General features: G+C 38.6%; 1 protein-coding gene across 1 annotated transcript in view; it reads right to left on the bottom strand.

Annotated features, from left to right (window-relative positions):
- Positions 1–4,456: 4,456 nt before the first annotated feature.
- The window catches only part of LOC5568618 (serine/threonine-protein phosphatase PP2A 65 kDa regulatory subunit), a 39,017-nt gene continuing 25,019 nt past the window's right edge, over positions 4,457–18,454 (bottom strand). The window contains exons 5-6 of the mRNA XM_001652402.2: positions 5,184–5,453; positions 4,457–5,117 (exon numbers count right to left, since the gene is read on the bottom strand). Of these exons, the coding sequence (XP_001652452.1) occupies positions 5,110–5,117; positions 5,184–5,453 (278 nt within the window). The 3' untranslated portion in view covers positions 4,457–5,109. The remainder of the gene's footprint in view (positions 5,118–5,183; positions 5,454–18,454) is intronic.

Here is an 18,454-nt window from a genome sequence, read left to right as displayed (position 1 = left end):
CAAAAATATATTTTTGAAAGTTTTCCACTAATTGGAACATAGTTTTTCCGGCTTTTCTTTACGAATTTTCTCAACGGTGGAAAATTTTGTGAAAAACTGTTTCCAGTTAATTTTTTTTTTATTCCTGAGAAAATTTGCTTTCATTTTCATAAAAACTTTGTTTCTACGATGCTTCGTTCTTGAGTTATGATTTTTCAAAGTAAGGGGTCGTCCATTAATTAGGTAAGGGTTTATGGGGGGAGGGGTGGTTTGAGATTTCTTACGCGCCATGCAAATTATTTTCAATTTTCATACAAAAAATCTTACCATAGGGAGAGGGGGGGGGGGTCTAAAAACCGCCAAAATTGTCTTACGTAATTAATGGATCGCCCCTAAGTAGTGTCAGAGGAAAACAAAAAAAAAAATCCAACTGAGTTTTCCGGGAATTTTTCTCAATTTTTTTTATTCATATATTGATGAGCCCTGCCTGTGGAAAAAGTTTCATGAAAATCTGAGACCCTTCGGCCCACTTTGTACGGAAATAAAAAAAATCCCCTATTGTTTATGGCTATAGCGATCATGCGACTCAAAGCTAAAGGTAGTCTAAAGAAGATTTTTACAAATGATTGAAATGAATAAGTGGATAAGCGTCGCAAGGGAGTGACAAAATTGATCCCTTTACGTGCTCTAACTCTTAGACAAGATTGACGCATCCTCCAATGATCGAGAGCTGTCCTGGCCACGTCCTTGCGAAAGCTGGGGAATGGGAAAGGATGATTGATTGAACACCTACTTAATAAAGATACAGAGAACTCTACGACCTCTCATAGGTGTTACGGGATGTTGTGGATTGTTGATTGAAAGGGTAGTGCCATACGATACGTTCGGTAGATGTTCTGACCGATAAATGGTAAGTATTTACGCATTGTGATTATGCGCTGCTGTTCAGAGCAAACTTACCAACTTTCTTTTTCGAAAATCCGCTGCAATCTGTCGCTCCTCTAATAATGAACAATAGCGTGAGCCGTAACTTAGCCCTGCCTATAAAAAATGCACGCACTGCAGTTCTTAATCCACCCCGAATCCAGCATTCACGAACCAAATTTTTGAATAAACATGCACGGGAGATAAAAAAAAAACAAATCACGCAAAACGAATTCAATTGATGGTGCCATTATAGAGCACTCTCGAGCAAAACGCAAGCAAATCGAATAAAAGTAAAAAACATCCTAGATATAATCTCCGATAAAAACACATCTATCACTTCTAAAAACTTGTTTCCACAGAACATTTGCACGTGGCGTAGCATCCCGTATCGTATATTGGGTGAATAGTCAGAAAATGTTTCTGTTAGAAATTTCATTGCTACTACATAATGAGTTATCAATGAGGGGAATTGGTTCGATAACAAAACTTGTTATCAATATGTTTCAAATGATAACACAATGTGATATTTATATGATATCTTTAGTATAAACTTTTGATCACGTTTGTTATGTTGCCTGTTTATTCAACCAAAATGAAATCAAACTATGTTATCAAATGCTTGTTATCGGATAAAACCAGAGGGATGGCATCATAGTTTTTTAATATGGTATTTGACAGGTCTTGTTGTGCCTTCTTATCGGGAGCATAAATTTATACTCCAGTTGCAATTTTCACGCACACTCATATATTTGTTGAATGTTTACCATCCGTATAAGAGAAAATGGGACAAAATGCGCCAAACAAGACAAAAACTGCGCATAGCTGGTATGTGAGAATGTGCATTGAAAGTCTTCGGTTTTCTTAACAATTTTTATCCGCGTTAGCAATGGCATTTAGCCATCGATCCCGCGCATCGATATTGGTTGGAAACTTATGATGCGAAATGTTATCATCGTTATAATTGTTCTTCAGATTATGAAAATCGACACCACAAGAAGGAAAACAACACTTCATTGTGCTTTTCACGATGATAGAAATGCAACTTACTTTTATTTTAAACCGCGAGCTACGCTATGGCAATAATAACGAACAATATGCATAGATTTTGTGTGCCTAGGTTCGTTTTCCCACATTCGCACCAGCTGCATTGCTTATAGCGTAATAGTATTGGTGAGCGCTGCTTGCGTTCGATAAGAGGCAACAAAATATGGCCATCATATCGGCCCCCTGGATAAAACAACTTGTTATCTTTTTGTTACCTAACTTTGCTCGGGTATGCAGTTATGGGCAGTATAGCCATAAACAAGAATAATATAAAACAATCACGGTCGCTTGCCACTTCAGAATGGTGACCAATGAGGGAAGTTTATGTTGCGTTTAGAACTGACCCACAGTAGACCGAATATACCCCTGCATCTATGCCAGTTCATGCGGGAAGGTATAAGTAAGGGGCCACATAATAAATAATAGCGAATCCCACACGTTAGTTAGAACTACTGACAGCTGGTGAAAATGATCCAGACTCACGCATCTGAGGAGCAAATCGTTACGACACGCACATATACATTCATCAAAGATGCAACTGAGAGCAATGTCGGGTACGTGGGACGGAGTTGATAAAACGATTGGTTCGACGAGGAATGTAGGCAGATTCTGGAGGAGAATAATGCACCGCAAGCGTTCATGCTGCAGCAAGTGACCCGGCAGAACATGTACGTTAAAGGCGGAAACGGCAATAGCAGACCTGCATTTTTCGGGAGAAAATAAAACGCCGCCTCGAATAGACGGAGTGTGAGGCGATGAAACACCTGTTTTTTTTGCGAGGGGGAAATCTGCAAACAGACTCCTGAGAAGATAACTCAGGGAGTGTGGGGATGCTGCACCAACCAGCCCATGCACTGTAATTGAGCAGTTCAATTGTCAGTCTTAAGAAACGTGGAAGTTCTGTCAGAAGCTCAACACATCCGCAATGACTTCGTGCCGCGAGCCGAGATGGGCAGGGATAAGAATGGGAGCATTTTGACGGATGAACGAGGTGATCGAACGGTGGAAGCAGCACTTCTACGAACACCTGAATGGCGCTGAGAGTAGGGATACCATCTGACCAGTTGAAAAAATCAGGACATTTCATGTATTTTCGGAAAAATATGCAAAACTCGTCGGATTTGTTAAACAATTTTTGCCGAAAAAAGCTGAAAATCAAGACATGTCCTACTAAATCAGGACGGATGGTAACCCTAGCTGAGAGCACAGGCAATGAAGGTCGAGACAACGGAAGAAATGCCTTCGTCAGTACTGCGGACGATGGAAATCAACAGCCACCACATCAAGGGATGTCAAGGATGCATTTGCCAGCTCAAGAGCAATAAAGCTAAGGGTGGTATCGGAACTGAACTCATAAAGATGGGCCCGGATAGGTTGGCCATTTGTCTGCACCGGCTGATAGGCACAATCTGGGTGACAGATCAGCTACCGGAGGAGTGGAAGGCAGGGGTAATACGCCCCATCTACAAGAAAGGCGACAAGTTGGATTATGAGAACTTCCAAGCTATCACCATCCAAAATGCAAAGTATTATCCTAATTCATCTTCCATGGTTTGTCACCTGTAGTAAATGAGTGGGAAGTTTTCAAACCGGCTTCTACAGTACAGCAAATCATAGAAAAATGTCGTGAATACTAGGTTCTAACGCATCACCTTTTCATCAATTTCAAGGCAGCATACGATAATATCGAACGCGTAGACAGCGCTATGGAAAATCATGGACAAAAACAGCATTCCTGGGAAGCTCACGAGACTGATAAGAGCAACGATGGAAGGTGTGCAAAACTGTGTGAAGGTTTCAGGCGAACATTCCAGTTTGTTTGAATCCTGCCAGGGAACTACGACAAGGTGATAGAGTTTCATGCATGTTGTTCAATATTGCGCTAGAATGTATGTATTATACGGAGAGCCGGGCTTAACAGCCGAGGTACGATTTTCAAGAGATCAAGTAAATTTGTTTGCTTCGCGGATGATATGGACATTGTCGGTCGAAAATTTGGAAAGGTGGCAGACCTGTACAAAAACGCGAGGCAGTAAAAAATGGACTGGTGGTGAATGCGTCCTAGACAAAGTACATGCTCGCCTAGGAAGCAGTGTTACGATGTACGGGAATACGTTCGAGGTAGTCGAAGGGTTCGACTACCTTGGATTCTCGCTGACGGCTGATAATAACGTTGTCGTGGAATACGAAGGCGCATCATTAGTGGGAAGTCGAGACAATTACTAATACGATAAGATCCTTGACCGGCGGGATACGCACCGTCGACCCTCAACATAGTCCTGCTGAATAGCTAGTGTTTACCACTACGACTATCTGGATCGTTTTTCTTTAAAGCTCTGTGCTAATATATGTATCACGTGTGCATTTTTTACACATATTTTGCTTTTTCCAAAAGTACTTATATTTTAGGAACGTTGTTTCAGAGATTAATGGGCAAGATTCACTCCTTCGAACATGATACAAATAAGGCTTTTTTCACGATGCTCACAAATAAAACGCATTTCGATTCCTCTAATGGACTTTTATTGTTTGTTAAATTATCTTCTTATATGTTACGTGTGTTTACCATTAAATTGTAAACTTAAACTAAGTTAATGTAATTGGATATACTTTCCGTTCTTGTGTATGTCATATTATCTTGTTTCTCTTTGAAATTTGCGTGATTTTCACGTATTTTTTTGCCATAGATTTTGTCTCGAAAATGGAGAAATAGAAAATGATCCATTAATAACCACGTAACTTAGTGATGATTCCAAAAAATGCGTCCACTTTAATAGCAACTGTCCCGGTGTTTTCCATTATGGTCTTTCTCTTGGCGAAATGTTTCCTTTTCACAATTATTTGATGAGTATAAAACTACGCCAATGTCAAGCATTTTGGTTCAAAACAGTTTCAGAGTACCCATTAGCTAAAGTGGTGTTTCCAATGACGTTTTTTTTTCTCTAAATACAATTTCCAGCTTATTCTTTGAGTAATGAAGCAAACGTTTTCACATCTTCGTCACGGAGCCTTAGAAGAAAATAAATAGAATTTGCGGGTGCTGCTTGTGTCTAGTTGGATAAGAAGTCTGTTGAATGTATATCGCTGAATTATTTACGGATTTATTTCTCCTAACTTACACATTAACAATGCATACAAAATTCATCCTGGATACACAATTTAGGCGGCTGAAAAGAGATAGAATTGATTACGATCATTTAAAGAAATCGATCTTGACCGTTAAACACACTCACCAGCAATTCCAACCATTGCCTCTGAGGCGAAATACTTGACATCGACGTCCGTATCGGTGTTCAGCTTCTCCAGGATCGGTTTGACGTGCTCGTCGATAGCGGTCTGGTCCAGGAATGGCGACAGCTTCTGCAGCGTCTTGGCGACATTGAAGCGCACGTTGGCGACCGGATCCGTCGACAGGACCTTGATGGTGGGCAGGAACAGACGCATGATGATGTCAGCTCCGACGACATCGGCCAGGGCGTTGATGCAGAACAGGCAGGTCATCCCTGGCGAAAGAATTTAGCATTTTAGATCAAACTGATTAAGATCAAATTTTAAGAACAAATATGCAAAACAAATGAACTCGTTCATGCCTTAGTCTGTGATTCTTTTAATGCTTCTGCTATCTAGGTCCCTTGGGTCGTATTGATAACATTCAAATGGCGGTAACTTCGCGATATATGAACTAAATGAGAATTTTTCAACTATTATTGAACAGAAATTTAGTTTACTTTTTATATATATTTATTTTATATAAGAAAAATGAAAAAACGTTGAGGAGCGGTAAAAGTTTTGTTATGAAAAAAAATTCCAAAAATAGGAATTTATTGAGACTGGGGCTCTTATATCCCTTTCGGGACGAAGCCGCATAGTTATGCTGGAAATAATTTTTGGAATTGACATTTTTAGAACCAGATTCAAATATACTTTCTATAGCCAAAGATTTAACATCTCGAGAAGAATACACAGGGTGTCTACTCGTTTAGCAAAATGAAATTCCCTGATATTTCCAGGTTTTTTTCCAGGTTTTATAAAAATAATTCCAGGTTCAAGAAATACTGTAATTTTATATGTCTAAAACAAATTAATGATCGGAACTTTCAAGTGCATCAGTATGTGTCTTCTTGAAAGTATTTTTTGTACAGATTATGTACCATTCATTTCCATCGGTCGTTTGGATAACTTGGACAGCTTAATGGGCGCTAAATTAAACTTTATTTGGATATGTTGCAATATATCTACAATCTAAATTAACACAAATAATTCGTAAAACTTTTGGATCCCGGATCCATTTTTTTATGATAGAAAAACGGATTATCAAGCCCCTGGGTAATCGCGTTCGACCGTATAACATTTGACTGTGGTAATATGATTAAATTATAAATGTTTGCATTTCATTCGAAAAAGTTCTAAATTAGTCATGATTGTTACGAAATTTCGAATTGATTGTTGTTCAAGTTCCAGTTTACTTTTCGAAATTTTTTCTGAAGTTAAATATTTTCGAATAATTTAAAAAATGAATGAGTTTCTTGAAAATATGAAATTTAGAAACCTCTTTCCAGGAAAAAAAAGATTAAAAAGTTATTAAAAAGAGACCGAAAAGAGACAAAACAGTAATCAAAAACCGAAACCTAACAGGAACCAGGACAAAATAGTTTAATCAGACCAGACGTTTCTCTGAAAATATGTTTAAAACTTTTTTTTTTCAAATATATTTTTTTTGCGACATTACAACATACCAGCACAACTGGTATATGCCAGTAAAGGACAAACATTCATTGATGTATTACGACGACATTACGAAAAGGATGGATTCATATCTATATTTAAGATATTCACTCTCCAAAAATTTTCCTAAGGAATTCCTCCAAAAATTTTGTTTTTTATATCTCAAAATAGAACCAAGATTTTTCCCAAACATTATCACAAAAAATACCACAAGGCTTTCATCAGAAATTCCTTCAGATATTTTTGTGAAAAAAACCCTTAGTCCTCGAGGATTTTATCCGGTGATTCTACAATTAGTTTTTTTTCTAGAACATCCTCCAAGACTCCCGTTTAAAACATGTTGTAATATTCAACTAGAAACTTCTCCAGATGCCTCCAAGGATTTTTCAGGATTTTCTACAAAATTGTTCTTTAGAATTTTTATAAGATTTTGACTACAAATTTCTCTGAGGATACCTTCAGGATTGCGCCTAGGATTTCTTCTCGGAAATTCTTCTATTAATTCTAAGATATTTCTCAAGGAAGTTTTCAAAACCTTTTTCTCAAGCATTCTTCCAGGAGTTTTCACCAAGGAAATTTGACTGTAATTTCCCAGAAAGCTGAGAATTTAAAAAAAAAATCCTCGATGTAAATTTATGGGTATCTTCTGTTACAGTTACTTATGTAATTTCTTAGGCCAGCCTTGATTGAAGAGGATTTTCAGGAAGACTTACTCTTGAAGAACTTTTAGAAGATTTCCAAGATTATTGCTACGATAATAAAAAAAAGAAAAATCATAATATCTCGCAGGATATTGCGCAGGATCTCCTAAAACACTGGACGAAATTACTAGAAAATTGTGTAGGAATAATCATTCCTACAGTCGAAGGATTTCATAGAAAAAATTGCTGTGGTGTTAAATTGTGTGTAACCTTAGAAGATCTTTTCAATATTCCATGGGGATTTTTTGAGAAATTCATTGAAAAATGTTTGGAAAAACTCCAGTGATCCTTGGATGAAATGCTGGAGAAATTCCTAGAAAAAAAAACTCTAAAGAAACTTAATAATAAAACACAGGTCGAATTGAGGAAATTATTTGAAATGTTCTCAATATATTGACTCGAATAACCCCTCGAGGAGCTTTTGGATCTATTCTTTGGAATAACCGTAGACGAAATGGTGTTGAAATTCTTGTCAAGTTTTCTTGGGAGAAATTCTGTGGGAAACTTTGGATATCTCTTTGATTAACGACTGTAGAATTCGGTTGGATAGTTAGTGAAAAAATATCTGGAGGAAGTCCTAAGATAGTCTTTCTTCAAAGTACTGCCTGAGAAAAATTTCTAGAGGTATTAACGTTGAAAATTTCAAGGATTTCCTGAAGTAATTATGGAGGAACTCCTGTAAGCATCCTATGAAAAAATGCTGAAGCAATTTCTTGAAGAATTCATAATAAAATCTTTGGAGAAACCACAAGGATATTTCCTGAGGCTGTTCTCGAGAAATACGAGAAGTAATTTTGCATCTCAGTTATCTGCAAGCAAGATAAGGAAAGAAAAGAGACTTTAGATACTATTTTGGTTAAAATAGAGACTTCAGACACCTTTTATCAAAAATAGAGACTTTTTAGAGACTTGCAAAAAAAATGTATATAAAAAGAAACCTGCTACCAGCCCTAGATATGTTAATCCTTTACCGAATAAATTCAGATACATTAAAAATATCAATCATGTTTTGATAAGTTGATGAAATTTCATACTCGAAAGAATTCTCACTGAACAGCTCATATAGTTTTTGGAGAGCGGCGCAGCCGAATTTTTTTCGAATGAAGATAGTTTTCTGGCAATTAATGATAGCTCTGGGTTATAACGCAAAAATCCTTTGTCGTGAACATATTCTATCATGAATTACTGCTTCAAAATAATTTCCCTGATTGTGATCGAAATTCCCTGAGAATTCCAGGTTTTTTCCAGGTTGAATAAAATTCCCTGATAATTCCAGGTTTTCCAGGTTTTTCCAGGTAGTAGACACCCTGATACAATTCATTCTAGAGCATTACCACTTAGCAAGCGATACTCAGCAACAATACTAGCAACAGTGAAATTGCCAGCTTATCATATGGAAGCCATATTCCACTTCACAAGACGAACCATATCTCTTTGAGAGACTTCATGTCAATAGCCCTAACATTACTTGCCCGAATACCAGTAGTTCTAATGTTACAAGCCCGAGAGCAATAATACCCCAAATATCTCTCCCTCCTCCTTAGTCAGGCTAAGGCCTGCTGTACATAGGAGACGGCTCCATTCATGGCTGCCCGTCGCTGGCCCCGCATTCTTTGAATGGTTCGCAGATCGTCCTCAAATATATCGACCAATCTTGCTCGCTGCGCACCGCGTCGTCTTGTGCCGGCCTGATTGTTTTCCTGAACCTTTTTCAACGTGGTGTTATCCGACATTGTGGTGACATGCCTGGCCCACTGCGATCTCCCATTTTTTGCGAGTTGGACGATGGTTGCTTCTCCCAGCAGCTGGTACAATTCATGGTTCATACGCATTCTCCATGTTCCGTCCTCCATCTGCACTCCGCAACACCTTCCGTTCCTCTGCACGTAGGATCCGTGTTTCATGCTTAAGCCTGATTCGCTGCTGACAAGTAATTTCTCAGCCTATCTTGATGCATGGAAAATTTCTGCAAGGAATCGATCAAGAATGCGCTTTTTTCTGATCGCAGTACGCAGTTGAAAAGAAATGTCAGTTCAAATGGGAGTCGCTGTAGAAAATTTCTGCAAGGAATCGGCGAGAAATTTCTTTAACGATTCCTTTTCAGTAGCAAATCAGGCTTTATAGTGGAGTACCGGTCTAAAGCGTCTAGTACCTAGATGGCTTTGTGCGGTGGCAAACTTTGTTCGATCGAAGATTTCTGCGGAATTCAAAGTGACTACTTTGATTTATAACAACGTCCCTAGATTTCTCTGCTGGTGTCGTTGGTCACCAATGAGCCCAAATACATTATTATTTATCTTTTTTTCGCTCTTGGCGAGTTCGCCACACTTTAAAAATAAAAGACTAGCCGAATGGGCTAGCCTAGATGGACTACATTTATATATTTTACATTTAATAAGTTGCTTATTACTGTTACAAAACACAAGCTCATAAAACCACTTTCAAAGGTTGGTGTAAAGGAAGTGCGGCTACGAGGGGTGTCGGGTGCGTTTTAACAGACGCAGACGTGGATCTTACCACCCAAGTTTTGGGTGCTTGGGGGTCCCAAAGAGATCAATTCGTCCGGTTTCCACAACCGCAGATGTTGGGTTTACCGCCTGAGTTTAGGGGTGCTCAGGGTGCCCAGTTACGGTATTTTTGTTGCCTCCTCAATGGTAGGTCAAAATTATCAAATACGCAGACGTGGGTCTTACCATCCAAGTTTGAGTGCTTGAGGTGCCCAAAAGCGCTTGAGTTATCCAAGGGCAAGCATAGGAAAATTCACTCACTCACCCGAACGTTACCGATAAAAAAAATAGCAAAGTATCTGCTGCCACCGAAAGTTCAGTGACAGCCGAACACTACTAGGGTGAGCGCAATCCCGAAGAATCGCAAACGATAGTGATAAGGTACCGCGGGGCAAGTGGGTAAATGGGGTAAGTGAAAACAATTGATATATTTTACTGAATATGTGAATTAAGGTTTTAAACTCATGCGTAAACTTTTGAGGCCATTGAGAACATTACGATAGGTAAGAGATTTCTGAGATTTTTCAGCCATTATTGCATAATAGAGCGAAAAATTGTTAACCTGTCAACTGTTACTCCGTAACAAGTTGGCGGCATACAATCTTATTTTAATATTTTCAGTGGAAAAAAGTTGCGGAAAATAATTTCCTGTACCACTTCTTAGTTGGCTTCTGTGACAGTTTCAAACTGCAATAAAAAAAGTTTCAGAATTAATTTGACGTAGGCCTAAAAATAACTAAATTTAAACACCGTCAATTTTCTTATCAGGTGGGGCAAGTGAAAAGTTTATCATTAGAGATTGAATTTGTGTTTTCTCTTTAAGTAGCCATAAGTAAACATGGTTCGCAATTATCATAGAAAAACATAACGTGCTGATAATTCAAGAAACACTATACTCAAGCGTTAAAAGCTATTAGAAATCATAGAACTTCTCTAAAAGATGTTGCCAAACATTACAATATTAATATGTCTACTTCGGGCAGCCAATTGAAAGGAAGACGTTGACTGAAATGTTGCAATATTAAAGAACACACGGAAATCTCGTGGAATGTCTATGTAAAGCTAGTTCAAAACATAAAAATGGGGTATAGGTCTATCCACATAAAAAAGATTCTAAATACGTTATTGAAGGATTCCGTTTGATTTCTCCCGAAGAGTTATCAGACGTTATATCCGACTTTCTCAAAAATTTGGGGTGGGTAATGTCTATTACATTACCGCGGGGTTGACGTAGAACTACGATGATTAATAATTTGATTTGTCATGTGTATGAATTTGTAAGTGTACTAGTTTTGTGTTGTTATTGATCGGATGAAGTTTTCAGAAGCTAACTCTTTTTGGACTCATTTTGGTAGTCCTGAAAAGAACCATTTGTCGTTCTGTGGTTTCGAGAACCCATACACTGTGTTCCAGGAATAATGCCAGATGATTGAATTTGTTTGTTTGGTCGTTGCTTCCTTGTGTTGCTTGGTTGGGTGATCGGTTTCTGGCTCCAGCTGTAGTTCGCCAAACTCCTCCAGTAGATTAGATGTTTGATGGCTCGGGTGCTTCGATTGTGATAATCGATTGAATCGGTCCAGTGCTTTGGTCTGTAGCAATATCCATTGCATCAGCATTTTGGCTCTGTACATTGATACTCATCAATATGCAGGTTGGGCCACTATGATCCAGTATTTCACGTCTCAAAGCGTCACTAATCGATGATTGCCTAAGCGCTGCAGCTCATTCCTCAAGTCAACCCTTGGAATTGCTGCCTTTGGCGTGATGGAACTGGGAAGAATTGGTAGAGTTTGTCAAAAATAGTCCTTGCAGTGAAGTAACTCGCGACAAACCAACATATACCAATTGCTGATCCAGACTTTTGTCATAGTCATCCAGACTTTTGTTGCTTTCAATTCTCCGCTTCGATCGCATCTCAGCAGGCAACAGATCGTCTTGCTCTGACCGGGCGTGCTTCTCAGGCACAGACATCGATAGCGAGGGACCTCCCCGTTTGTCTTGCTTCGCTCAAATCAAACTGTTGAGCGAGCGAGAGAAGATGCCGTCCGAAGCCAAAGTCATCACCGCTGCCGCCACCAAGAAGAAGAAGAAGAATAAGAAGAAGAAGAAGAGGAAGCAGTCCACAGGAGAATTTGCGGTCGAACTGTGAACACGGTCGGGCAAGTCATTCTCGCTTTGTGGTTCACCGCTTGTTTGCGTTCACCCAGCCATCGTCATCGCCGCCATCATCAGATTTTGACTTACCTGTTACTGTTGTGCGCCATCCACGTCACGAAACTTTCGGTTCGTCGTTTAAGCAAATAACTTGCTCAAATTTATACATTTGAGTTGAGGATTCCCCGTTTGACCATGGCAATCAACTGATAACATCCCGCAGTGTTATTTATCTGTAAGAGCATCAAAGCTAACAAAGCCATCGGCCCTTTTCAAGGCCATCAAATTAGTGGAAAAGAGTTAAAAGAGAAATATATCCGACTTTATTCATAACTTCTAATATTCCTAAATCAATTTCACGGCTTCATACAAAATTTCATTTGTCATAAATAATTTATGACTCAACAATTTGTGACTGTATTCGCGGGCGCTGCTGCAGTGCCGTCGGGGTGAGTGCTCAACATTTCACAACAATTGTAAAATAGAGTGGCATTTCCAACAGCGTCTTTGATGTTCCATATTTTGTGGGAACACTTTGATTAGCAAAATTATCACATGTAACAAAATTGCGACATATTAAGAATGCTTTTGAAAAGACATTCTCATTGAACAATTATAATAATTTTGGCACCCATGGATCAGAAATTTACCGTCATAATAAAGAAAACTATTGATTATCATTATCTCTTATTAAATATTTAGTTAATGTCAACCCTTCCAGCAATTCATGTTCGACCAATTTCTCACGCATTAGCATTCTCCGCAATTTTCAAGTAATTCTAAGCCCAACACATTATTGGCACATACCCATTTCCCAGATTGGTTGATCAGCGAAGAGCACAAAAGGGAGGAGCATCATCTGCTATTCTGAGGTTACAAAACATGCTTCCTTCGTCGGATTCAGTTTCATTCTAATTCCGCTTTCGAGCTAAGAGCTCCTCTGAACTTGCTCAGCGAGAAGAACCTCGCTGCTAGAAATCTGCTGAGCTGTTATTCTTCAAGCTGCCAATCCAGCATCTGGTCTGTGAAATCGCTCAAGATTTCTAGGTTGACCGATCCGCGCTTCTAGATTTCGCCTCGTGGTTAACTCGTGGTCACAGCATCCAAGCTCAATCGGCCCTTTTCAGGGCCAACATACGTTCATAAAAGGGTTTATTGGATGATATTTACTGATTTATCTATAATGATCTAAATATCGCGGTATACTACAATTTGGTTCACATAATTTACCCCACATAATTACATGAATTTGAGAATTTACCACTGCATCGCCGTCGGACCGTAATAACATCATGCTACTCAGCATTGTATGGTATTTCTAACAGCATCGTTGATTTATCATATAATGGGGGAACACTTCCTAAATTCTCGAGTATTTAATTGGAAAATGTATTAAAATTGCGACAGATTTTAAATACTGTTCAATAAACTGTTTCCTGACCAATTGTAATAAGCAACTATTGATCTGAAATTTTTCTACATGTTAGTCTATTGCGTTAATCTGAGAAATAGGCTATATGAAATTGATGTCTTGGCAAGGGATGTACAAAATGAGCATTATGTATTAATTTTCCAATTTCCGTACTCGAGAATTTTGGAAGCGGGGGCCGTGATGCTCGGGATGGATTGTCCTCCATGACTGGTCCTGGCTGGAAATATTCGTGGGGAGAAACTCGACCCTTTGCTGCAGGAATTTCATTAACAACTCTTTGGTAAAGCAGAAATTTCTGATAAAAGTGAACTTTTTCAAAACAACTCTTATTGATTGGAATATTTATCAACAACTCTTTGTTAAGTAAAATCATCCTTAATAACTCTTTGCTCCATCGCCAAACCAAACCATTTCATTGAATTCATCAAGTACAAGAATATGAATGGTAAGGAGAGGCAGATGGTGTATATTTTGCTGGCGTTACTTTCCAACAGGTCGCCGGTTGGCGCTGACTACTAATCCGTCCACTGAATGATTTTCAGTTGTTGCTTTCGCTTCGTTGCTCTCTGGTTCCGTTCGCTACTCGCACACAGCTGTGGCTTTCACGCGCTCTTCTTTGCTGCTCCACTGCTTGATCCGTTCGTTATGCCGTTCGATTTGTGAATGAGCTGGGAGCAGAACAACCAGTGGTTTTATTTGCTCGAGCTCCGTTCACCGATGGCGAGTGGTGGGGTTCTCGCTTGGTTGTTTTGTCACTCCGTTCGCTACTCGCACGCGATTGGTTATTGCTTTCGCGCTATTTTCGTTGATGGTGTGATTCTTCGCTGAGAAATAAAAACTGAAACTCTTTTGATTTTTCATGCAAAATGACCAACTTTGATAAACTATATCTCAGTTATTTATGGACAGATTTGAATGAAATTTTAACAGAATATCAGACATTACTTAAATTTTAACATATGTTTTTGAGTGATTTTTCCAATCACACGTTGAAAAGCAGTAACGGTTTGACTAAAGTGATTTTTTTGACGATTTTTTATGATTGACATAACTAAACATATTGAAGGAATAGCTTCATGGTATCTTCAGAAAAGTTGTAGATTTTGACGAGATGAATAAGTTTGCTGAAGACAGTTTTTGTGTAAGGCTATCAGATTTTAAGATAAAAAGTTTTGAATTTTTCGTCGAAAATTACAGTTTAGTCAAACCGTTATTACTTATAAACTTGTGATTGGAAAAATTTTCAAAAATATATGTTAAAATTCGAGTTACATCTGATGTTCTGTGAATGTTTCATTCGAAAATATTTCCATAAATAACTGAGATCTAACTTACCAAAGTTGGTCATTTTGTATGGAATATCGAAAAAGTTGCAAATGCATGCGAATAAGTTGGGGCCTTCCTTAGCCGAGTGGTTAGAGTCCGCGGCTACAAAGCAAAGCCATGCTGAAAGTGTCTGGGTTCGATTCCCGGTCGGTCCAGGATCTTTTCGTAATGGAAATTTTCTTGACTTCCCTGGGCATAGAGTATAATCGTACCTGCCACACGATATACGAATGCAAAAATGGAAACTTTGGCAACGAAAGCTCTCAGTTAATAACTGTGGAAGTGTCATAAGAACACTAAGCTGAGAAGCAGGCTCTGTCCCAGTGAGGACGTTAATGCCAAGAAGAAGAAGAATAAGAAGATGTGAATAAGTTCTCTGTTTATTCGACAAACAAGCTTAATATTTCATGGGTACACAACAGCAACAGAGTAGCGTACACAGGGATTTAGTTGAAATCTGGAAACGTAGCTCAATCTTGAAATCTTGAGCGATTTCACAAACCAGATTCTGGATTAACAGCTCAGCAGGCTCCTAGCAGCGAGGTACTTCTCGTTAAGCAAGTTCGGAGGAGCTCTTACCAGCTCGAAAGCGGAAATGGAATGAAACTGAATCCAACGAAGGCAGCATGTTTTATAACATTGGAATAGCAGATGATGCTCCTCCCTTTTGTGCTCTTCGCTTTCTGATCGACCAATCTGGGAGATGGGTATGTGCCAATAATGTGTTTTGCTTGGAATTACTTGAAAATTGCGGAGAATACTAATGCGTGAGAAATTGGTCGAACATGAATTGTTGGAATGATTGGCATTCCCTAAATATTCAATACGAGCTATTGATAATTAATAGTTTTCTTTATTATGACGGTAAATTCCTGATCCATGGGTGCCAAAATTATTACAATTGTTCAATGAGAATGTCTTTTCAAAAGCATTCTAAATATGTCGCAATTTTGTCACATGGGATAATTTTCCTAATCAAAGTGTTCCCATAAAATATGGAACATAAGAGGCGCTGTTATTTGCAATCGTTGTAAAATGTTGAGCACTCACCCGACGGCACCGCAGCAGCGTCCGCGAGTACAATCCCAAATGGTTGAGTCATAAATTATTCACGACAAATGTAATTTTGTATGATGCCGTGAAATTGATTTAGGAATACTAGAAGTTATAAATAAAGTCGGAAATATTTCTCTTTTAACTCTTTTCCACAAATTTGATGGCTCTGAAAAGAACCGATGGCTTTGTTAGCTTCGATGTTGTTACGGATAAATAACACTGCTCGGACCAGCAAAACTCAGGGGGCTTCTGGTATTTGCTCCTAACGGGATTGCTTCTTGACCACCAATGATGATTTCATCACGAGTCGAAATTTTGAAGCGCGGGTCAACAGCTCCTCGGCCGATGAAATTTGCGGCGGCGATGACGATGGCTGGGTGAACGCAAACAAGCGGTGAACCACAAAGCGAGAAAGACTCGCCCGACCGTGTTCACAGTTCGACCGCAATTTCTCCTGTGGACTGCTTCTCTTCTTCTTCTAGGCGGTGGCAGCGGTGATGGCTTTAGCTTCGGACGGTATCTTCTCTCGCTCGCTCGACAGTTTGATTTGAGCGAAGCAAGACAAACGGGGGCGTCCTTCACTATCGATGTCTGTGCCTGAGAAGCACGCCCGGTCAGAACAAGCCGATCTGTCGCCTGCTGAGATGCGAGCCAATCGGAGAGTGAAAAGCAAATGACGTCAAATTTTCTCTAGTCACCCCTATTTATAGATTTGCTTGAAATCAACGTTCTCTTTTAAAACAGTTATTAAACTATTTGGACAGGTATGTGGGATTCAGTAAGTAAACGACATGAAGCTTTGATGTCTTGGCTTTCGATTGAGATGCTAATTAAGAAATTTCGTTAAGCCAGCGAAAAGTTATAAACGTTTAAAATATTTCATGCCAACGTAACGCTCTTAGTTTTGCAATTCCAATTTCACTCCTGTATAGAGAAGAGAGACGTACTTCTACGTCAAAACAAATAACGAGCGGTGGAAATTCTACAGAGCAGAAATGCAATTGCTGTCCTATAATGTAAGAACTAACATTGGAAATGTTTTTTTTTTTTTTTTTTGTATGGTGTTCAGTTGGAGCTGCCTGACAGCTTAACTTGTCAAGGCTGAACCCTCGGTCTGGCTTTTGCCAAGTTTCCCCTCTACCAGGACCAATACTCAGACGGACTAGGCAATGGCGCCCACATGAACACTGTTTTTTATTAGTATTGTGACGTGGTAGTTTTTGAAAAGTGCCCATATTCCCTTGCTTCTGAGAAAAGGAAGCATTGTGAAAATCAGCAGCTCCATCAGAATTTGTTTGAAATAGTTGTGTAGTAGTGTCATTACTAATACTGTCTAGTCGAAATGGTTTTGAATAATTTGTCATTCAAGTGCTATTCTGATTACTCCTGTCTTTTACGTAAGATTAGAGTCCTAAATGTCAATTGTCGTCAAGTTTTAACAAAATTAGGCTGTTTAGTAGTAGTTCTAGTTAATTTTATTTTTTGTTGTTAAAAGTGTATATTGGTCATTACGTTCATATATCCTTAAAGAAAAAAGTCGCTAATGATCGATCTCAGCGTCTTACTTTCCATAGTCATGTTTATAGTGAATATTGAAGAGTAAAGTTACCTTAGGCTTCTATTACAGTCTCCTACATGATTCACTTTTCGGTGGCAAATGCAATGCTTCACAACGCCTACTTTCTACTTGTAAATTTTGCGAAAATGAAGCTGGAATTAGATTATTTATACCGCTGTTACAAAAGAGGTATTTCTTATTATGGCAATGTAAAAACCATATTAAAATAAGATTGTCGCCACTTATTTCTACTCAGTGAATCTACTAGTCATTTTCCTAAGAGTTCCTATGTATTCCCTACATCGTATATGATAAAGATGTATCTAACTAGCTAATAGTAAGAGTGGCTACGGATCATTCTGGTTAGCAAAAGGCAAACTGAACGTCACCAATAGTATTAATGTCCACTTCGAATAGATTAATTATTTGAAATGGGCATCAATTCTATCAATGACGCAGAATGTCCGTTGGATCACATCCGAGATATTATTGCGTCTATGCCATATGAATTATGACGCGGCTTTAAGCAAAAAGTGCCAAAATGTGATACCACCACTACAGGTTACGCCTTTGGTTTCCATCATATGGGCTAATGGATTATGCCCTCCCATCGCGGCAAGGTCGCATAACCAAGGGGAGGGAAGAACTAACATTGGAAATGTTGCATTTATAATGTTGTCGAATCATTTCAACTAACATAACTGAAGAGAAGAAAATTCAAGCGAAAAGAATAACATTTTCTTTGTTTACATGCTACTTATGTTATTGTTCATTGGGAAGTCTTAACAAATGTTAAAACTAATAGTAATCGTGAATATAACTGTTTGTTTTTGAATTTATTGTTCAAAACGGTAAACTTTTCACTTGCCCCACTTTTGGGGCAAGTGAAAAGTAAAGAGACATTTTTCAAAAACATTTTCTGTATTTTTTTTTCAATTTTTCATGAAAATCAATTCCAGCATGCTGCTTATATTTGGTGGGAGTCAAGCTAAAAAATATACACGACCTCATTTGTTTCAATTTAAAGTCTCTAGAATTTGAAGAA

The sequence above is a fragment of the Aedes aegypti genome, chromosome 2 (assembly GCF_002204515.2).
Source record: "Aedes aegypti strain LVP_AGWG chromosome 2, AaegL5.0 Primary Assembly, whole genome shotgun sequence".
Classification (NCBI taxonomy): domain Eukaryota; kingdom Metazoa; phylum Arthropoda; class Insecta; order Diptera; family Culicidae; genus Aedes; species Aedes aegypti.
The sequence above is the reverse complement of the archived record's forward strand: the minus strand, read 5'-3'. Positions and strand labels throughout refer to the sequence as shown.